The 24,263-nt window shown below is 37.7% G+C and overlaps 1 protein-coding gene across 3 annotated transcripts in view; it reads left to right on the forward strand.

Annotated features, from left to right (window-relative positions):
* LOC136862098 (torsin-1B) overlaps positions 1-24,263 on the forward strand; it is a 223,522-nt gene that overhangs the window by 143,346 nt on the left and 55,913 nt on the right. For all 3 annotated transcript variants that reach the window (XM_068225565.1, XM_067138862.2, XM_068225566.1), the window contains exon 4: positions 20,179-20,327. In XM_068225565.1, the coding sequence (XP_068081666.1) occupies positions 20,179-20,327 (149 nt within the window). The remainder of the gene's footprint in view (positions 1-20,178; positions 20,328-24,263) is intronic.

Genomic DNA, 24,263 nt, shown 5'->3' on the forward strand with positions numbered 1-24,263 from the left:
AGAGATCGACCCGTTGTCAAGAGCCAGCGTGGTGTTTGCAGAGTTCAAGTTAGCGTCAACGTAGATGCTCGCTTAGAAGTATTGAAGGCTCTCATTTAGGCGAAGAAGCGAGCACGCAATGAGGACGTACTAATTTCTAACATATACTCCAAACAAATTGGTAATCTCCACAACATGGGCTATGACCTTGAGAAGGCATTGGATAATCAAACACGAAATGTTGATCGAAATTCTCCAGCAGAAAGCCACGTGAAAGAACTTTGTGAGAGAGCTTGGTGAGATGTTCTCTGTAGTTCAGAGTTCTGTCCAGGGTGACTTCTAGATATTTCGGGAACGTGTTGTACTTAATTTTTTCACCAAGGAAAACTGATGGCTCATAGTTTGCGAGTTGGTAAATAAATAGTACAAAATAAATAAGTTAAAAATTGAAACGAAGGAAAAAATAGGTACTTGTGCAATACTATACACGCTTATTACAGCACAAAACGTAGATGTTGATGATTATTATGATGACGGCAACAATAACAACAAGAGGAAGAAGAAGAAGAAGAAGAAGAAATTTGGACAACAGAAAAACTACCAGAAAATTGGACAAACGCCCTCCTTGTTCCACTTCACAAAAAAAGTGACCGAACAGATGTGAACAATTACAGGGGAATTTCCCTGGTGCAAGTCCGCAGCCCTCATCCATAGAACACAGGAACAACTAGAACCACTCATAGGCGAATACCAAGCGGGCTTCAGGTCCCACAGATCCTGTGCAGAACAGATACGCAACCTGAAAACCATCTTGAAACTATGACACACAAGAAAAACAACCCACAATCTGCACCTTCATGGACTTCCAGAAAGCATACGACTCCATTGACCGGCAGTCCCTCTTCCAAACACTGAGTGAATACGGACTGGACAACAAGACTAAAAAAAATCATCAGACTAACTTTCACCAACACAACCTCCCAAGTAAAATTCATGGGAAATATATCTGAAACATTTCAGATAAAAACCGGTGTCTGACAAGGAGATGGGCCTTCCCCACTACTCTTTAACATAGCCCTGGACAAAATCATGAGAGAGTGGGAACAAGCTCTAAAAGCTGAAGGAAATTGGCAACCATTAAGTATGACAAGAAAACATGTAAAAATCTCCTGTGTCGCTTTTGCAGATGATCTTGCGATCCTCGCAACAAACGAACAACAGGCAGTCAGCCAAATCGAAACCCTCAAGAAATGCTCAGAAAAATTCGGCCTACAAATCTCCTTCTGAAAACCAAGGTCATGTGCAACCACTGCAGCCTCCAGAATTTGAACACGAAGTTTGGCACAATCGAAAAAGTAACTGAGTTCCGATTTCTCGGGGAAATTATAGTACCAACAGGAAAAAACAGAAGGCCCTCGAGGTCTGCATCCAGAAAATTAAGAGAGCCCTCGGCCGAACGCAAAACATTTACAACAAAAAATGCCTTTCAATCTGCACCAAAATTCGACATTACAACACTGTGATCAAACCTGAAATACTATACGCGAGTGAAACACTGGATCTCCACAGAAAAACAGTACTCGATGACATCCTGAAAGAGGAAAGTAAAATCATCAGAAAAATTCTCAGCCCAAAACTGACTGACGAAGGATATAGACTGCAATCTCGTAAAAAAAACCGAGGAGATTTGAAACCTTGCGGCCGACATCAGAAAAAGACTCCTGAAATTTCACGATCACATCAAACGTCTTCCAGAAAACAGACTGACAAGAATCTTACTTGAGGCAGCAGAAAACATCAAAACAAATAGGTGGACAACGGAAATCTGCCAAGACCTGGAAAAATCAGGAATCAAAGTGGCCAACATAGCTGACCGAACCTGCTACAGAACAAAAATCAACAAGTGGGAAGTAGAGTCAGAGAGAAATCACAAGAGGAAGACAGGAGCTAAGTGGACAGAAGAACAAAGAACCACGATGAAAGAAAAATTGAAGGCTGCCTGGCAAAGAAGGAAATGCACAACTTCTAAGTGAGCTTTGTGTGATCAGTTTTCTGATCTTTTTCGCATCTAATAATAATAATAATAATAATAATAATAATAATAATAATAATAATAATAATAATAATAATAATAATAATAATAATTTATATAACTCAAATTTTATACACAACCTTATGATTTTCCACATACAAGCTAGGTACTGTGGAATTATATTTTGACTACCTTTCTAACACTGCAAATAAACCCGTCTTTTATTTAGTGGGTATTATTTTCAAATGAGCTAAGCACGAGAGTCCGTTATAGCGAACAATTTTTTTCAGTGTGCTATGGCTCTGTATGTACCGCTGCAGTGGAAGTTCGGCTCTCAGCCAATGTCCAGTGTTGCAGGTTAAAAATTTCATTTTTTTTTCCGTGTTGAAGATCTGTATGTGATACAAATTATTATAATTTTATTAAATACCACCTATTCAATCTATATATATAAAATAAGAGTTTTGTCTGTACATTGCTCAGAATTTGAAAATAATGGTATTTCTGTATCGGTTCTGTCCATAGTAACAAGAAAATGGACTTTTTACTTTTCCGTAATTTCTGTCTGTCTGTCTGTCTGTCTGTATGTCTGTATGTCTGTCTGTATGTATGTATGTATGTATGTATGTATGTATGTATGTACACGCATCACGAGAAAACGGTTGAAGAGAATTTAATGAAAATTGGTATGTGAAGTCGGGGGATGAGCCTCTACAATCTAGGCTATAAATCATTTTACTCACGCTGAGTGAATTGGTAGTTTAGGGGAAGGCCTAAAATTGAATTCTCAACTATTTATGTTATTAGTGGTCTAATGAAAATCGGTATGTGAAGTTGGGGGATGAGCTGCTACAATCTAGGCTATAAATCATTTTACTCATGCTGAGCGAAATGGTAGTTTAGGGGAAGGCCTAAAATTGAATTCTCAACTTTATGTTATTAGTGGTCGTATTTTAAAGAAAATGGGTATGCAAAGTTGGGGAATAAATTGCTACAATCTAGGCTATTAATAATTGTATTCACACTGAGAAAAATGGTAGTTTAGGGGAAGGCCTAAAATTTAACTTCTCAAATATTGTTGTTATTAGTAGTCCTATCTTGATGATAATCGGTATGCAAAGTCAGGAAATAAGTCGCTATAGTCTAGGCTGTAAATTATTTTATTCACACTGAGTGAAATGGTAGTTTAAGGGAAGGCCTAAAATGTAATTCTCAAATATTTCTTATTAGAAGTGTGGTCGATGAATGCTAGATAACTAAGGTTAGTATTAAATTTCCTATTATTCATGTCTTATACATTGTTACCGTACTGGCTATGATCACCAAGATATTAATGAATTTGGATTTTGGTAATAAGTCCATATCAGCGGCGAGTAACGAGAATATTGGTAAACAGTATTTAATGAAAATCGGTATGTAAAGTCGGAGAATAAGAAACTACAGTTTATGGTATAAAATATTCTACAAATCACGGAGTCGAAAGAAAACTAAATGTGAAAGCCTACAATATAGAAAGCTCATGACATTGATCAACAATAACATTACATTGACTATTGTTTGTCATGATGTGCTTTGTGTCTTCTGTTGCCCCTCATCTCCGGTAGATAGGATTACTGCTGCGTACAGAGTATTTTTTATTTGATTTCCGTCGCACCGACATAGATAGGTTTTAGGCGACGATGGGATAGGAAAGGGCTAGGAGTGCCTTAGGCCTTAATTAAGGTACAGGCCCAGCATTTGACTGGTGTGAATGTGGGAAACCACGGAATACCATCTTCAGCGCTGCCGACAATGGGGTTCGAATCTACTATCTCTTGGATACAAGCTCACAGCTGCGCACCGCTAACCACACGGTCAACTCGCCCAGTCGGGCAGAGTGTAACAGCCTGCCTGAATAATGATGGGAAGTAGCTGGGGAGTTAGATAACTTTCTTCTTTAGCATGCCATTCCCCTGGTTTATAAATTTTCTGATACTACTAGTACGTAACACACTGGATCAGCATAGCATTGGGGGTATTCAATCCCTACTCTGAGGCACTGATTGGAATGAACAGTGTGCATATTTAGCGGAATAATGACAGATGAGTGTTCATGGCAATCTGCGGCCTGGTCATTCCAGCTCTGGAACTTTGGATTATTAGATTGGCACCGCAATCTAACCGCAGCACTGTTCGTTAAAAGTAATAAAACGTGCGGCTTTCCATTTGATCAAGTATTTTATATGATAGCATTGCTTTCAATTGCTATATTCATACTTACGTTTTTGTAATGACCTATGTTGATTTCAGTTAGGAAAACCACACAGTCAGTCTTTCTGAGAATCTCGTAGCGAAGCACGGGTACATCAGCTAGTACATAATAAACTAATGAGGATTTACCATGTTAACAATTTAATAAGGATGTATGTCCTCATTAGTTTATTTTATATAGAATAGGTGGTATTTAATAAAATTATAATAATTTGTATCAAATGTCCAGTGTCCCGCTAGTGAGCCGTGTGTGTATTGTGTCTCTCTGATCCGTGCTTCAACAATAGACTGTATATGAACCATGAGATTACTGGTGGAAAAACTGTGGGAATGTGGAAAATATCTGATGATGGTATTCTTTGATCTAGAGAAGGCATACAATAGTGTTAGAGAAAAGGTGTGGGGAAACTCTGGAAGGAAAAGGATGTGGAAAGCAGTCAAGGGAGCTACTGAAAGCAAAGTACAAGAATTGTTCCAGTTGTGTCCAGACTCCAGTAGGGAGAACAGATTGGTTTAGAAACCAAACTGGACTAAGACAGGGAAGTATATTGTCCCTACTTAATGTTTATAATGGTTATGGATGATATTCTAAAAGAAACGAAGACAAGATATGGAAAAGATGTGAAAATATTGTTATTTGCAGATTACATAGTGATCTGGGGAGTCAACAGTACATTAGTGCAAATCCAACTAGAGGCTTTAAATGGCAATATTGAGAAATATGGTATGAAAATCAGTGTGGAGAAGAGCAAAGCTGTCGTGGTGAGAAGAGGAACCCTCCATCCCCCAGGGGCTCTGAACTTCGGAGCGTGGGTTGGCGACCACGGGGCCCTTAGCTGAGTCCTGGCATTGCTTCCACTTACTTGTGCCAGGCTCCTCACTTTCATCTATCCTGTCCGACCTCCCTTGGTCAACTCTTGTTACTTTCCGACCCCGACGCTATTAGGTTTCCGAGGGCTAGGGAGTCTTTCATTTTCACGCCCTTCGTGGCCCTTGTCTTCCTTTAACCGATATCTTCATTTTTCGAAGTGTCGGTTCTCTTCCTCTTTTTTCCTCGAATTAGTGTTATATAAAGGATTGTTGCCCAATTGTATTTCCTCTAATAACAAAAACCACCATCACCACCCTCTAATAAACGTTCCCCACCCCCTTTCTCTATTTATCATTTCTTTATCAATTACTACGGCAAGTTGTTTCGAGTTGAACCTCGTATTTCTTTCATTATTTCTTCCCATTTTTTAATATATTTTTATTTGGCTTTATTCTTTTTTAACGTTTTAAATTATTTTAAAACCTATATATCCACTTTGATTTTGAAGAAATTAAATCCTACACTGTTTTCCTAAGACTTCATTCACATCACCTTTTACTCTTCGGCCGGAGAAACAAATGCCTACAAGACCTGCCTAGCAACGACTTTACATAAGTGCATACTTGATCTGCTTATGAACTTCAAATATATTTGTTTTCGGCGCAAGATAGTGATGTTCTGTTTACTCTCTTGACTGTGATTATTGTGTTTTGAACATTAACTGAATTGCTACGATATGATACAATGTTTATATTTTGCCTGTGTTCAATATATTAGTTGTTTTAAGATCTTCGCTAATTGGCTGATGATGACACTTGAAATGTGTTGAAACCGGTCCCAATAAACAGGTTGTAACTACTTTTTACTACGGAGTATTGAAAGGTGGATCCTTCCCTATAATATTGTACATCTTCTTATTTGATTTTTAATTGTCAATTGTCATTTAAGAACTCATGATTGCACATATTGTATAATATTCATTCTAATTTTTATTCTCATTTTATATACTTTTTCTTATATCGACAATCAGGATCCTGATTTTTGCCTTTAGCATGAGTGTAAAAAGACTGATGATGCCCTTTTAAAGGGCGAAACATGTCCCTTTAGACCATAGTTTAATAGGATGTAAGTCCTAACTTTGCAAATATCATTTGTATTGAATAGGTTGACAAATAAAATTTTGATAATCTTAAATTGATATCATCTGCTTTCCACTCACAAAGTCAATCAGTCTCAAACCATTATCATTACTGACTTCATGCAAGCTTTCTTTTCCTACTGTGTGTTTATACACCTCTTCTCTTCCAGTCTTTGCATGTAGATCTCCAAGGATCATTTTTCACGTCATGTGTTTGAACTTTGTTAATTTCTTCCTCCATGAACCTGGTACGCTGGCGTAGCAGGTGGAGAGGTGATACTCCCACGTGGCGCATCCCAGGTGGCGGATTTGGGGGGTCCTAACCAGTTTGCTGGCGGACTTGAGGGTAATAAAATACCTCTCGCAGACCAAACACATAACCCCCTGTGGGTGGAGGACGCAGACGAAGAATACACCCAGGGTATCCCCTTCCTGTCGTAAGAGGCAACTAAAAGGGGCCCAAGGGGCTCTCAACTTGGGAGTGTAGGGTGGCGACCACGGGACCCTTAGCTGAGTCCTGGCATTGCTTCCACTTACCTGTACCAGGCTCCCAACTTTCATCTATCCTGTCCGACCAACCTTGGTCAGCTCTTGTTCTTTTCTGACCCTGATGGTATTAGAGCATTCGAGGCCTAGGGACTTTTTAATTTTCTCGCCCTTCATGGCCCCTGCCTTTCTTCGTCCGTTACTTCAGTTTTCGGATCCCTTCATTTTTCTTCTTTTTTCTCTCTGTCTACCTCTGTGGGGGGGGGGATGCAGACGAAGAATACACCCACAATATCCCCTGCTTGTTGTGAGAGGGGACTAAAAGGGGCAACCAAGGGATGATTGTATTAGAACTATGAAACTACTTTTGATTCGTACCATCACGCGGGGAACACCATGGGTCACCTTTACTTGCGAGTAGTACCACTATATTAAGTACACAATAGGTTTGTGATTAGTAGCAGCAGAGAGTGGTTCACTGTGGGTTTCCAGTACTCGTGATTAGTACCATTGTGGGAAACACCATGGATCTGGGCGTTGCGTGTGATTAGTACCACTATACGAGCGACACCGTGGGTCTGCGTTGCCTGTGATTAGTACCCACTATATGAGGAACACCATGGGAATACCGGCACCCGTGATTAGTACACGTAGGTGAGGAACACCATAGGTTTGCGTTGCGTATGAGTGGTGCCATTATGTGAGAAACACTATAAGTCTGCGTTACCTGTACGATGTACAATACTTGTGAGTTGTACCATCATGTGTGGAACACCGTGAGTCTACGCTACTTTTGATTAGTACCCCAACATGACAAATACCATGGTTCTACTTTACTAGCGACATGTACCATTATGAGGGGCCGTTGACCTGGATTTTGGACCCCTTTAGACAACAAGCATCGTTGTTCGTAATTGCTATGGAATCGTTAAGTAGAATCTTAAATAAGAACTGCGAGAAGATCCAAGCAGATGAACATGGAAGAATTGAGTGCAACCACCTCATTTTCATCGATGACATCAAGTTGGTTCAACAATAATAAAGGTGTTTTAATTTGTTCCACCTATTCAATACTTATATTTTCACTTATAGTGGTTACATAAATAGATTCTTAGTTACATGGGGCATGTTTCGCCCTCAATTAAGGGCATCTTCAGCCTAAACACAATCATCAACAATACAACTAAATTAAAAGTGGAAGTTAAAAGTTTAGTCAGTTATTAAAATTCGGAACATAAAAATGTGAAAAGTGTTACAATATATAAAGATGCTAATGGAAAACTGTCTTATGATTAAACCATAATTTTGTCAGAGACTAAAACTTCTATTAAAATTCTAAACGGGGTAGATGAGACTCCTTAGTCGTGGTGAAGACAACCTGTCTAGGAGTAGGATGCTCCAAAATCAATGTTCCCAGCCAGTGGATAGGGTTGAGTGTGGGGTTAACGGCCTCACCTTGTAAAAAAAGCATTGTTCAGAAGACTTCTACGAGAAAACCGGATGGAAATCGAAGACGACAAAAGCTTAGGAAAAGGACACGAGTAAGGAAAGCGGATATAAACATGGCGACATGGAATGTAAGAACAATGTTGAAACCGGGAAAAATGCAAGAAATTGTAAATGAAACAAAAAGATTTGGATACGACTTAGTAGCGATTCAGGAAATAAGATGGAAAGGGCAAGGATGTATTGAAAAGAAAGATTATAACCTCTATTACAGTGGGCCAGAAGAAAGAACAGGACAGTTCTGTACGGGATTTATAGTACATGGGAAATTGAAGAAGAGTGTAATAGGATTTGAACCGATCTCAGATAGAATATGTAAGCTTCGGATTAAGGGGAAGTTTAGGAACATAACTGTTATATCAGCACATGCACCAATTGAAGATGTGGATGAGGAAAGGAAGGAATAATTTTATGATGAGTTAGTACAAACCGTTGAAGAGGGACCAAGATATGACATGACTATTATTTTAGGAGATTTTAATGCCAAAGTGGGAAAGGAAGAGTGTATGAGACCAATAGCCGGGAAATATACACTACATGAAGAATCAAATGAGAATGGTTTTTACTTGGGACGGTTTGCAACTACGAGTGGTCTTATAATTAAAAGCACCTGTTTTGATCATAAGAAAATACATAAAGGAACGTGGAAGATGCCAGGAAACAATGTGGTAAATCAAATAGATCATGTACTCGTGACAACGAGGCATGCAGCATCGATTATTGACGTAAGGACATGCAGAGGGCCAAACTGTGATTCTGATCATTATTTAGTAAAAGCAATAGTGAGGCAAAAATTGGCAATAGGACAGAGGAGACAACCTATGGAAAGAAAGAAATGGAATTTGGAAAAACTACAACAGCCAGAAGGAAAACAAGAATTCCAGTCAAAAATGAATAATACTTTACAGACGATTGGACAAGTTTCTGGAATAGAGGAAAGGTGGGCAAAAGTTCAAAAGTGCATACAAAATGCGGCACAAGAAACACTGGGTATAGCCAAAAAGAAATATTTGGTTCGATATGGAGTGTGAGGAAGCGATTGGAAAGAAGAATGCAGCAAGAGCAAAAATGTTACAGAGAGATACAAGGTCAAATAGGGAAAATTACGAGAAATACAGACGTGAAGCTAATAACATCTGTAAGAAGAAGAAAAGAGAGATGATTAAGAAACTAGAGAGTATAGAGACACAAAGGTTACAGAAGAGGACAAAGGAATTCTATAATGAAATTAATTATTTCAGGAAAGGGTATAAGCCAAGAGTGAATGGCTGTAAGAATAAAGAAGGTAAGCTATTACAGAATGAAGAGGAAATAAGTGAAAGATGGACCGAATATTTCCGAGAGCTCCTTAACCCTCGAACCGGTAGCTGACGATAGATCGGCAGGTGTGTGCCTATCTCAACCGCCGCTGACGATAGATCGTCAGGTCCACTTAACCAGTAAATAAAGCTAGAAGATGTTGTGAATATTTCTGTTAGATGGCAGCATTCACCCAGGCATGTTTTCTCCTTGGAATGTGGAAGGTTTCGTTGTTAAATACATCCATTTTTGTGCGATATCTTTGAAACAATTGAAGATCGCAATTCATAGAGCTTTGAAACACGTGTTAATTTTGTTGTGACTTCCTTTCATTGTTTACTGTGTGTTATGCACACATGATGGCTACATTTTCAGATTTAAATGATGAAGATATTGTAATTGAATTAAATGCATCTGTAAATTCAAGGCCTACCCCAGCAGAATGGAGGTGTTGTGCCACCTGATATAGGGTATGAACACCCACCGGTTAGAGCTCTATCAAATACCATACTTTTTATTGAATAATTCCTCAAGTATTAACACTATTCACTTAAAATTTGCATGCCTATAATCAGAATTAATTTCTCTACAAAATGTATATTTTAAATATTTTATGAAAAAAAGATTCGTCATTTATATTTGATGTCTAAGTGAAAAATATTTCTTGATTTTTTTGAGGGGGCATTTAACAGGGCGGAAAATAAAAATACTATTACATTGAAGGTAAATGCAAACCACTTTTCAAATAGTCCAGTTCATGCTGAATGTTTTGGTGTATTATATGTGCATATTCTGTGAATAATACATCTGTCAAAGTGACATACATCAGGTACTGCAAATTTGTGGTGCACACCCACCGGTTAGAACTATGTCAACTACCGGTTCGAGGGTTAACAAGGAAAGAGAAGATGTGGAAGAAAGTGAACGGCATATGGAGCAGAATGGACCAGAACAATGGATAAATGCCCCCACATTGAAAGATGTAGAAAATGTTATTGCAAAATTAAATAACCATAAAGCAGCAGAAGACGGAATAACAAGTGAACTGATTAAAAATAGTAGCAAAGAAATGCTAGGAGAGATACATGAACTGATTATTAAGATTTGGGAGGAAGAACGGATACCTGATGAGTGGAATACAGGAATAATTTTCCTAATATATAAGAAGGGAAATAAATATGAATGCACTAATTATAGGGGAATCACACTACTGAATATCATCTATAAAGTATTTTCAAATATCCTATTACAATATCTGACTCCATATGCTGAAGAAAGATTGGATGAAGTACAGTGTGGCTTCAGGCGAAATAGGAGCACAGTAGATCAAATATTCGTGGTACGTCAAACGATGGAAAAATGCTATGAGCATAATATAGATCTACATATGTTGTTTGTAGATTTTAGACAAGCATTTGACAGTATATACAAGGATAAGCTATATGAATACATGGAGACAATAGGAATACCACAGAAACTGATTAGGATGTTCAGAATCACTTTAGGAGAAGTAAGGGCAAAGGTGATGGTGGATGGAAGAATTGGAAATGAGTTTGCTCTTAATACAGGAGTCAGACAAGGTGATGCACTCTCAGCTACTTTGTTTAATCTGGCAATTAACCAAGTCCTTGAAAAAATAATGGATACAGGAAATATTGTATATAAATCTAAACAAATTTGTGCATATGCAGATGATGTAGTGTTAATGGCCAGGAATGATAGATATTTGAAGGAAATGTTTTTTGAAATGGAGGAAGCAGGAAAATGGATGGGATTGGAGGTGAATGACAGTAAATCTAAGTATATGCATGTGACTGTTATAGAGGGCAGAAGAAGTCAAGATAATCTGACAATAAACGGCCATAATTTTGAGAATGTATGAAGTTTTGAGTATTTGGGAACCATGTTGACAAATAATAATAATAGAATAAGTGAGGAGATACATCGTAGAATAATAGCTGGAAACAGGGCCTATTATGCTAATCTTACATTATTTAAATCTCGTCTATTGTCTAAACCTACAAAATTCAAAATATATAAGACCCTTATTAGACCTGTAGTGACATATGGCTCAGAAGCCTGGAGCCTTTTAGTTGATGACGCAAATAAGTTAAAGATATTTGAAAGAAAGATTATTAGACGAATATATGGCCCAATTCAAGACCAGAATGGTTGGAGGATAAGGACGAATGCTGAAATACAAAACGTACTAGACCAGGAGGATATAGTTAGATTTATTAAGGCACAGAGACTGCGATGGCTTGGCCATGTGGAAAGAATTGAGGAAGATCGAATGCCAAGAAAAGTAGTTAAATCCTGAGTAGACAAAAGACGGCGACAAGGAAGGCCCCGTAATAGATGGAGTGATGAAGTTGAAGCTGACTTGAGGGCAATGAACATCCGCCCATGGAGACCAGCCGCTCAGGATCGAAGTAGATGGCGGACTATCGTAGAAGAGGCCAAGGCTCACACAGGGCTGTAGCGCCGGATAAGTAAGTAAGTAAGTAAGTATTAAAATTCTAATTAAAAACAGTTCATATAAAATATTAGTGGAAAACCAAAGTGGTAATAATATAAAGCCAATGACATGAGGGCGTGAACACAAGCATAAACTTGATTGTCATGAATACAATCTTTCCAAGGCCGCTGATGAAATTCGTCAGCAAGTGAGACAGAAGCATCTGTTGAAAAATTGTAAGTGGCCGTTAGCACCGGTAGGTAATAAAAATGGCTGAAACCTTGCCAGAAAATGTCAGTAGATGCAGAAATAATGTTTTCTGTAAGAGAAGGAAAAGAAGAAATAAGAAATTGAACGTAAGGAGAGAATTCGGTTTACATAAAATTGAAACAGATGAGGACTTACATGTAAGTGGAAGTTGTTATTTGTTATCTACTGTTGTGTTGGTTGCTGCCCGTCTGTTGGCTCTGAGTCTGGTGTTGTAAATGTGCTGCAGAGGCGGCAGTGAACTCGGAGGGGAAGGAATAGGGGAGTGCGGAAGGGAGGAGAGGATGGGTGGAGTCAATTGTGATGAGGCTGACAAAGGGGCAGAGTCAACCGTATTGCTGGAAGTAGGCCTAATATCTGTGGGTATGGGAGGAGTATTAGAGTTTGAAGAATTAAATATATTAGGTATCCTAAATTTATTCGAACTAACTGACTTTAATAATTCATGTAACATAGTTTTATTGTCTGTGGTTTCATTAAGATTATGTTGCTTATTGTACGTCTGATCTAAATAGACGTATAAACTTTCTAATTCGTTCAGCATTCTCCCATTTTGTATGTTTCTAATTATTGCTAAGTCTTTCTCTATGGATTCAAATCTGTGACCAGTCTCCCTCACATGCAAACTCATCGCTGAGTATTTCCTATGTTTTTCCGCGTTAACATGTTCCATGTATCTTGTCATAAAACTTCTCCCAGTCTGTCCAACATATGAAAAATTACACTGAGAACATTTGAGTCTGTATACTCCCGATCCCAAATAACTATTTTTATCATAATTAACTTTTTTATGATTAAAGAATATGGACTGGTTAGTATTAGTAGTTCTAAAAGCTATATTAAAATTATGTTTCTTGAATACGTTAGTAATCTGGTGTATAGCTGGATTATTAAAAGTGAATGTAGTATACTCAGTTTTTTTTGGTCTTTTCTGGTATCAGATTTGTAGATAAATTGTTCTTAATTTTATTGATTAATTTGTTAATAATTCCTATTTTGAAACCATTTTGTTTAGCGAGGTATCTAATATAATTTAATTCTTCAAATTCTTGGGAGATAGAGGGATTCTAAGTGCTCTATAAATCAGACTGTGAAAAGATGCTTGTTTATGTGATTTCGGGTGTAAAGAAGAATTGTTTATAGTTGTAGATGATTGTATCAGTTTTCTAAATATTTGGAAATCAAAAGTGTTAACCTTACACGTAACTGTTATATCTAGAAAATTCATTGAGTTATCGACTTCGTCCTCTTTCGTGAATTTCAAATTAGGTTCGATTTAATTTAATTTATTTAAGATTTCTTGACTATTAGTGACATCTTTGTTTATGATTACAAATGTATCATCTACATATCTCAACCATAAATCAATTCCTTTAATTTTTGCTATTAGTGGGAGAATTTTGGCAATTGATAATCGGACGAATCTGAATATCTTTTTTATGTATTTTGGGCAAAGCTCTAGTTTCCGGGAGCCAAGGATCCATATTGACAAGTTTTAATTGTTCTTGTTCAGTAAAGAGAGATGTGGATCTTTTAAGTAAGGCCTTTAAGTTGCGTTGAATTTTAGCTAACGGATTTTTAGTTACTAATGTGTATTTGTTATTATCAAAAAATTCTTCAGTTTTCTTGATATATGTATCTTTATCCATCAAAACGATCGCACCCCCCTTGTCAGCCTTGGTTACTATAATATTGTTATCTTCAATTTTCGATTTCATGTTTTTTATTGTTTTCTGTTGTTTGGGATCAAAATTGGTATAAATTTCTTTAGCCAATCTGGGTAATCTCTTCTTTAACTCCAATCTTACTTCGTCTTGTACATCACGTGGGAGTTTTGATATGTTCGCCTCCGCTTCTACAACTGTGTTAATGATGTCTATTTCTCTATCTTTATTAGGCCAGTTGTATTTTTGACCCCTTTTAAGTAGGTCATTCTCTCCTTCCGTAAATTTTACCTTGGTCAAGTTAACTACCGTGGGAGTAACAGTGTCCGATGGGCCTTTAATTTGTTCTTGTTTCGTTTGTTTACTACGATGTATTTGTGTGTCTATCAAATGATTCAATTTCTTATTCAATGTGAAAATATAAATATTGAAGTATTGAATAGGTGGAACAAATTAAAACACCTTTATTATTGTTGAACTGTAAAATTTTCAATACGGACCTAAAATGAGGTTTATAACATGTAATAAGACATCAAGTTGTTCGCCAAAGATGCGCAGACATTGAACGAGCTAAGCCAGTGGACGAATCAATGTCTCAACAACATGGGTTTTACAATCAATCAGCAAAAGTCAGCGAACAATATCAGTTCGAACCGTATCTTTGGAGAGAAGGTAAATGACGTGGAAGGATACAAATACCTAGGAATATTAGAAGACTCGAGAAATGTAATCTTGATTTATAAATTTCATTTTTGTTCCGTATTGATAGCCACCAAATATCATAAAAAGGAAGAAAAGTTCCACCTAACCAATACTTATTTATTATCACATGTATGATGGAATAAAACATGTATAATAGGACTGGTTTCGACCTCTTACAAGGTCATTCTCAGCTACATTAGAATCCTATGTTTGCAGTTTGTATTATGCCTCATTCCTAAAAGCTTTATGACATATTTGGAAATTTAACAACATTATGTTGATTACACTTTTGTTAAGAGTTCCAATGTTACAACATAGCTAAAATTATGACAAGTTAAATACTCTTACTATTTTTTTAAAATGTAGTTTAAAAAAGACTGATGCATTAGAAAGAAAAGACGAATCCATTTTATTATAATTACATGTGTATATTAGGTCATTATATTAAGTATTGATTAGGTGGAACCTTTCTTTCTTTTTATGAGAAATCTAATTAAACTCGAGAATAAAGTTATCATAGCCAACAAGATCGAATCACGGGTAACAAATGTATGCCAAACAAAGTTGAACGTGAGAAACCCATTTGCAGCAATAAATGAGTATGCGTTGTCAACTATTAACTATTATATTGGCCTGATCCCGTATGAGCACGAAGAATTTAACAACATTGATCTGAAGGTGAGAGGAATCTTGAGGGAGCATAATATCGTCAGAACAGCAGGTAATATGGAACGACTGTACCTGAAAAGACATGAGTTAGGAAGAGGACTACAAAATGTTTCTGAGAAGGCCGAATTGATTTTACTTGAACTATGTAAATATTTGTCAACAAACACAAGAACGAAGTTTATTGCAGAAAGTGAAAGAAGAAATGCATCGTGGACTGATTGAAGAACATCTGAAACGGAAGTACCTGATTGAGGAAGGAAACGATGTAACGGTAAAAGTAGTTAAGCAGAAACAAAAAGAGATGCGAATGGATCGAATCATGACTAAGTCAGTGCATTCCACATTGTTTCGTGAACAACAGGAGAAATTTGTAGACGTAAAACAGTCATCGTTATGGCTAATGAGGGGGAATATATCTCCACAGGAAGAAGGAATGTTCTGTAAGATACAGGACAGAAACATCTTCTTTAGTCATGGGAGTATATTCTAGAGGTGCCCACACTGCAACCAGAGCAGTAAGACACTAGACCATCTGGCAACACAATGTGGACGAATGCTTAATTTGGACTACAAGAAACGCCACAATGACGTCAGATGCTTGCATTTCATGTTCACAAAAAAGTATGGCCTGAATAATTCTAAGAAAATAAAGAACTATAAAGTGGAAAATGTCATATCCAATCAGCGGATTAGAATAAAGTCAGACATCATCATACGAACTGAGCTTCGCATTGAACACAACAAACCGGATCTGATGATACATGACCTTGTAAAGAATGAAATCCTATTAATTGAAGTTGGAATCACAAACAAAAATATCCTAAAACAGACTGAAACCACTAAAGGAAGAAAGTACGAGATGTTAACCAACGAACTCTCACTTATGTACAATGGAGCCAAGGTGACGATGGTCCCTGTGGTAATAACGTGGGACGGGCTAGTCGCCAACTTGTTCAGGAAGCACATGGACAAATTGGAAGTGAGCAAACAGCTACAGACCAGCGTACTAAAAAGAACGTGTGAGAGTGTGCTAATCGACTTGAGACGAGGCAACGTGGATAACGAGTTGTGGACGGAGGACTTACAAAGAATGATGGACCAGATGGAGGCGGTCTTGGTGCCGTAAATGGTGTGCAAAATGTGTGTATATAAATGTGTAGAATCATTGGATGTAACATGGACTTGATAACTAATTGAATAAATTATTATTATTATTATTATTATTATTATTATTATTGTTGTTGTTGTTGTTGTTGTTGTTGTTATTATTATTATTATTATTATTATTATTATTATTATTATTATTATTATTATTATTATTATTATTATTATTATTATTAATTTTCTTCTCAAATGTCTATGGACCACATTTGACAATCTTTGTTGTATTTTTAGTCTTCCCTGCCTTCACTCTCTACCAGTATCTTTTCATCCTTTCTCCCACTTTCTTCTGCTCTTCTGTATATGACCTTCCTTTCCTCACTAGTGTTTCCCCAGTCTCCTGGAAACCATGGAACTTTTTGATGAGTTCTCTAAATTGATTTCTGTCCATGATATAATCTTCCGGAACCTCAATCTTTGTCAAGTCAATTATTATTATTTGCGGCTCCTTGACTGAATGGTCAGCGTATACCGACTTTCGGTTCAGATGGCCTCAGGTTTGATTCCTGGCCAGGTTGGAGATTTTAACCTTAAATAGTTAATTCCCTTGGCTCGGGGACTGGATGTTTATGCTGTCCCCAACATCTTTATAAACCGAGCTCGATAGCTGCAGTCGCTTAAGTGCGGTCAGTATGCAGTATTTGTGAGATAGTGGGTTCGAACCCAACTGCATACCTGCCAACTTTCCCGATTAAGGCGGGAGACTCCCGATTTTCGACAGTTTTTCCCGCCTCCCGAATATTCCATCTTTTCTCCCGATTTTTTGGTGAACTTCAAACATTTGTTTTCAAATCCCTCCATTTCAGCTTTTTTACGTCAGTGGCCGGAAGTCCTTCGCTCAATGGCCGCTTTCAAACGAAATATCGAAGTTTATTAATGCGAGAAATGTGCGCGAATGTGCGATGTTTATTGAAACCTGTATATCGCGACGCGCATATCGATTGTCAATCTCTCGTTCTCGCGTGCCATGTTCGTGTTCGTTCACGTCAGTCTAGTCGATTCCATCCTCTTTGGTCGATTCTAGAGACTTAGTCGCTTTCTTAGTAATATAGTGACATAATTTCAATGATAACGACGGGTGACTTTTCTAGAGATTTTAGAAGCCATTTGGAGACAATTCTGACTAATTTTAATTTATCTCAATATAAATAAAATGTTTTGTCTGTACATTGCTCAGAATTTAAAAAGAATGATATTTCCGTACCGGTCGTGGCCATATTAACAAGGAGAAATAAGTTTTAATTTTCCGTAATTTCTGTCTGTCTGTCTGTCTGTCTGTCTGTCTGTCTGTCTGTACGTGCGCAGGCTCATCACGAGAAAACGGCTGAAGAGAATTTAATGAAAATCGGTATATAACGTCGGGGAATAAGTTGCTACAATCTAGGCCATAAATAATGTTATTCGCGCTGAGTGAAATGGTAGTTTAGGGGAAGGCCTAAAATTTAATTCTCAAATATTTATGTTATTATTGGCCCTAATGATAAATACTACGTAACTAAAGTTATATATTATTAAATTTCCTATCATTTATGTCTTATACATTTTTACCGTACCGGCTGTGATAACAGAGATATTCATGAATTTAAATTTATTATTATTATTATTATTATTATTATTATTATTATTATTATTATTATTATTATTATTATTATTATTTTGCTAAGTCCATATCAGCGCCGATGTACGAGAAAATGGGTGAACAGAATTGTATGTAAAGTCAGGGAATAAGGAACTACAGTCTATGCTATAAATAATTTTATTCACTCTGTTCGAAATGGTAGTTTAGGGGAAGGTGCCAAAATTTTTTTTAAATTACTTATCTTAGTGGTCATATTGAAAAATACTACATAACAAAAGTTACAGAGAATGCAATTTCCGATTATTTGTCTTATTCAGTTTTGCAAGAGACACTTCTCATGATTGATTCGTATAACTTACACTTCTCAGGGACATTTTTTGCCCCTTGTTAAGGGCATCATCAACCTTTAGGTAACCTTAAGTTCATATGTCTGAAACATTATCTATTCATACATGGATTAATGTGTAACATACTTTTCATTGTAATCCATATATGAATAGATAATGTTTCAGACATTTGACCTTAAGGTTACCTACAGGTTGATGATGCCGTTAACAAGGAGCGAAACATGTCCCTGAGAAGTGTATATAGTATTATGTAGATTTCATCCACGAAGCACATGGCTTGTATTGAATAGGTGGTAATAATAGAATAAATTATTTTTGTGATAATTTGCTTATTCAGTTTTACTGTTCTGACTACAATAATATTGGTGGTGATGGTGATTAAATTTTGAAGATTATAATAATGAAGAAAGTCATGAAGGAACGATCGCTTGAATAATACCACAAGAGGGAGTCATGAAAGAAAGGACGACTCACTTTACATTAGATGCTCTAATATCACAGATTCAGAAGAAAACTAAATGTGAAGGCCTCCAATATAGAAAGCTCATAAAATTGATCAACAATAGCATTACATTGACCATTGTTTGTTGTGATGTGCTTTGTGTATTCTGCTGCCATTTATCTACGATAGACGGGATTACTGCTGGGTTTCAAGTATAACAGCCTGCCTGAATACTGGCGGGAAGAAGCTGGGGAGTGGGGAGTTAGATCTCTCTTCTTTAGCATGCCATTCTTCTGGTTCATAAATTTTCTGATACTACTGGTACGTTACACACTGGATCATCATAGTATTCCAGCTATTCGATCCCTACTCGGAGGTAGTGATTTGAATGAGCAGTGTGCACACTTAAACAGAATAATTACACAAGAGTGTTTGCGGCTGTCTGCAGCCTGGTCATTCTAGCTCTGAAACTTTGAACTGTTAGATTGACACTGTAGTACCTTTCGCTAAAAGTGAGAAAATGTGCTGTTTTCATTTTATCGAATATTTCGTATGAAATCATTGCTTTTAATCACGACATTCATACTGGCGTCGTTGTAATGAGATGTTGACTTCAGTTGGGAAAACTATAAGGACAGTCTTCCTGAGAATTCCGTAGTGAAGCACGGGTACATCAGCTAGTTATTTGATCCAAATAGCATTGCGCTTCGCCTAATTGCGTGGGTGCTTGATGCAATATATTAATCTATGCATTTGCTAAGTAATGGCATCTAAGTGCATGACTGATTCACACATCTGGAGCATGAGTTCATACTATTTTCGGTAGGCTTATCAGAGACCGATCATCCCACTCACGCACTTCCTGTGAGGGAATAGATATGTGTAATTTTTAGCCTTGTAGCCTCGTATAGCAACAGTCGGGCTTTGAGACAATAAGTGTTATAAATATATCGTAGTGCTGTGTTGCGCAAGACATGTAGAATAAGCAATTTTGACCAATTGTATCTCCTGATTTTTCCTGATTTAAAAATCAAAATCTCCTGATTTTTGGTTTTGTAAAGTTGGCAGGTATGCAACTGTCGGCAGCCCTGAATATGGTTTTCCATGGTTTCCCATTTTTACACCAGACAAATGCTGAGGCTGTACCTTAATTAAGGCCACGGCTTATCTGTGTCAGTGTGACGTAAAACAAATTGTAAAAAAAAAAAATCTTTATAACTCATACACCACACACAACACTGTCCTCCACCACAATTACATGCAGTTTTCTATACACAGAAGTTGTTGCCTATCCTGCCTGATAAGGGCTGTACCAGGCTAGCAACAGCCACACAAAATTATTATTGCATAATTTTGAGTCAAATATTTTTTTATTTATCCTGTTCCAGGAAATCCATTTTCATATTCCTCTCTAATACAGGAGGGGATGCCATTGCAGAAAAATACATGCAGTTATGGGAGAGTGGAAAGAAACGAGAAGAATTAAAACTAAGAGATTTTGAAGACATGATACGAATTGGTGCTTTCAATGAGAGAGGTATGTTCTTGAAATCACTATTGCTGGATGGTGAAAATTGTAGTTTAGCTGATCGAATCTATACTTTGAGGTCTGATACTGCAGGTGTTAAAATATTTCTTTGTACTGATATATCGCATTAGGAGAGGAATGCTGCTTCCATGTTGATATTGATTTTAAATGTGAAATAGACGTAGGTTTCTTTTCTTTTCTGGTGAATATTTAATGCTAGATGTTCCCTATAACATCAGCAGAAGAATGCAGTATTCTATAAACTGATATTTTTATACGCGTGACTATCTTTCTTATTTTTTTTAATTAGTTGTAAGTGTCCTGTAATTGGTGTTTCTATAGATTGTACTGAAAAAGGGTAATATCAAAGCTTAACCCGCGAGTGGTCGCTATTGTTCCGGTTACGACCTGTACATGCATATTTTTTGAGAGTTGATCGTATTTTATCACCACGCGTATTACTCCGTGCAAGCCTGGTTTGTTTACATTCAGCAGGACGAGCGAGCAAGCTGAGAACAGCTGTATGCGTGACGTAGCCGCAGGGGCTAGTTAGATCACCCGCCTGTCATGCCACGTGCAGCTAGCCTGAACTCGTATGTTCCAGATTCAAGCATCACACCTTCCGGAACATTCGATGGAGAAAAAATTTAAAACTCCTATAATAATTGTGTTAGCGACTTGATCAACATGTCATTTTAAAGGGAATTACATAAAAGTCGCAATGCTTGAATTTCAAGAAAATCTGTCGAGGGATTCAGGAGATAACCAGCTTCACGGCATATGCGACGTAGATGTCCCCAAACCAAATATAAGGAGGGCTCAATATAGCCTGATATCTCAGTCACTCAGTCACTCAGTCACAGTCGAGTAGTCAGCGTGGCTCTACTCGCTGCCATAATCGTCGGAGGCTATCTTTGTGTGGTTATAGTCTCACTGAGGAGCTCTGAATTTCCTCGAAGTCTTTATTTACGAGTGTTGAGGAACAAATTCTTCTAAGTCTTTATAAATGGGACTTGTATTATGTACGAGTGTTGAGGAACTCTGAATTCTTCTAAGTCTTTATAAATAAGACTTGTAATATTTACCAGTGTTGGACTCTAACTTTTCTCCAGTGATTATTCAAAGACTTGTCATATTTAGCAGTGATGGACTCCTAACTTTTCGCCAGTGATTATTCAAGGACTTGGAATATTCACGAGTGATGAACTCTAAATTTGTTTGAAGTTTCCATGAGCATAAACTTGTGATTTTTGCCAGAGATTACTTAAAGACTTGTAAATTTTGCCATTGATGAACTATAACATCATTGAAAGTCTTCATGAACACGGACTTGTCATTTCCATGAGTGTTAAAGAGTGAATTCTTGAAAGTCTTTATGAACATTGACTAGTGATTTTACTAATGGTGTGAAAACTAATTATTTAAGGTTTTCATGAACTTTGACTTATCAATTCTGGAGTGACGAAGAACACATTTTCAGAGTTTTTTGGGCATCAACCTCATTGTACTTGGGTAATGTGATTACCCTCAACATCGTCAGGAACCAGCGGAGGTCATCACGAGCATCAGGAATTTGAGGCGTATTCCATGCAACCAACCTGGATGGTCCGTCCGCATCTTGACGGAGTACTTGGGCATCTTCTGGAACGTGTTCCAGCCGGTGCGGCCTGGTGAGCTGGAGACCCGGGCCATTTAAAGGACAATGTGGAAGACAACCCCTATCTACCATGAGGTGATGTGTAATTTAATATGCATTACATGAATAAACTCTTATCAAATCAGATTCAAACTTTTCTTGTAGATAGGACCCTGCCTCCTGTACCAAGCCCTAGCTATTTTTCATCCAGTTTAGCCCTGAGAACTATTCTATGCTTGCATTGAAAATAAATCTTAAAGTCGGGCTCTTTTACTGGTACAGAGAGGAGGGTAATATACGTGGCTCCCAGCGTGGGGCCCGACTTTTTAAGATTTATTTTCAACACAAGCATGGAATAGTTCTCAGGGCTAAACTGGATGAATAATAGCTAGGGCTTGGTACAGGAGGCAGGGTCCTATCTACAAGAAAAGTTTGAATCTGATTTGATAAGAGTTTATTCATGTAATGCATATTAAATTGCACATCACCTCATGGTAGATAGGGGTTGTCTTCCACATTGTCCTTTAAATGGCCCGGGTCTCCAGCTCACCAGGCCGCACCGGCTGGAACACGTTCCAGAAGATGCCCAAGTACTCCGTCAAGATGCGGACGGACCATCCAGGTTGGTTGCATGGAATACGCCTCAAATTCCTGATGCTCGTGATGACCTCCGCTGGTTCCTGACGATGTTGAGGGTAATCACATTACCCAAGTACAATGAGGTTGATGCCCAAAAAACTCTGAAAATGTGTTCTTCGTCACTCCAGAATTGATAAGTCAAAGTTCATGAAAACCTTAAATAATTAGTTTTCACACCATTAGTAAAATCACTAGTCAATGTTCATAAAGACTTTCAAGAATTCACTCTTTAACACTCATGGAAATGACAAGTCCGTGTTCATGAAGACTTTCAATGATGTTATAGTTCATCAATGGCAAAATTTACAAGTCTTTAAGTAATCTCTGGCAAAAATCACAAGTTTATGCTCATGGAAACTTCAAACAAATTTAGAGTGCATCACTCATGAATATTCCAAGTCCTTGAATAATCACTGGCGAAAAGTTAGAGTCCAACACTGGTAAATATTACAAGTCTTATTTAGACTTAGAAGAATTCAGAGTTCCTCAACACTCGTAAATATTACAAGTCCCATTTATAAAGACTTAGAAGAATTTGTTCCTCAACACTCGTAAATAAAGACTTCGAGGAAATTCAGAGTTCCTCAGTGAGACTATAACCACACGAAGATAGCCTCCGACGATTATGGCAGCGAGTAGAGCCACGCTGACTACTCGACTGTGACTGAGTGACTGAGATATCAGGCTATATTGAGCCCTCCTTATATTTGGTTTGGGGACATCTACGTCGCATATGCCGTGAAGCTGGTTATCTCCTGAATCCCTCGACGGATTTTCTTGAAATTCAAGCATTGCGACGTTTATGTAATTCCCTTTAAAATGACATGTTGATCAAGTCGCTACCACAATTATTATAGGAGTTTTAAATTTTTTCTCCATCGAATGTTCCAGAAGGTGTGACGCTTGAATCTGGAACATACGAGTTCAGGCTAGCTGCACGTGGCATGACAGGCGGGTGATCTAACTAGCCCCTGCGGCTACGTCACGCATGCAGCTGTTCTCAGCTTGCTCGCTCGTCCTGCTGAATGTAAACAAACCAGGCTTGCACGGAGTAATACGCATGGTGATAAAATATGATCAACTCTCAAAAAATATGCATGTACAGGTCGTAACTGGTACACTATATGAGATTTTGTCTCACATTATTTTTTATTGTGATATTACTTTACAGTGATGAAAGGGAGGTGGCTGTTCCCTCGTCTAGCTGAGTTTATAACTTTCGTGAGTAGAGCAATTCACATTTGAAGGGTAAGCACCCCCTCCCATAGTCAGAAGAAAGGTTCCTATGTGTCCGTGCGCGCTGCATGAGAGATTCTCTCATCGCGCAACTAATGACGTTGGTGTTATTTTGAAGTGGAGCGGGAAACTTACTCCTGTTGTACGCGTTAGTATTTGTATTATGAGCACTTCTTGTTTCTGAAAATGTTATTGTGTTCAGAAACCTTGCTTTGTACGTAAATATTACTAGATATAATGCATGTGTGAGATTCACACTTCAGGACGGAAGTTCTTTTTATGTACATTCAATATGTGATTCTAAGTCGTAATTTGTGTCTTTAATAAACGTTTAATCATGTCCAGCTCCATGGCTAAAGGGTTAGCGTGCTGGCCTTTGGTCACAGAAGTCCCGGGTTCGATTCCCGGCGGGGTCGGGAATTTTAACCTTAATT

The sequence above is a fragment of the Anabrus simplex genome, chromosome 1, assembly GCF_040414725.1.
Source record: "Anabrus simplex isolate iqAnaSimp1 chromosome 1, ASM4041472v1, whole genome shotgun sequence".
Lineage (NCBI taxonomy): Eukaryota > Metazoa > Arthropoda > Insecta > Orthoptera > Tettigoniidae > Anabrus > Anabrus simplex.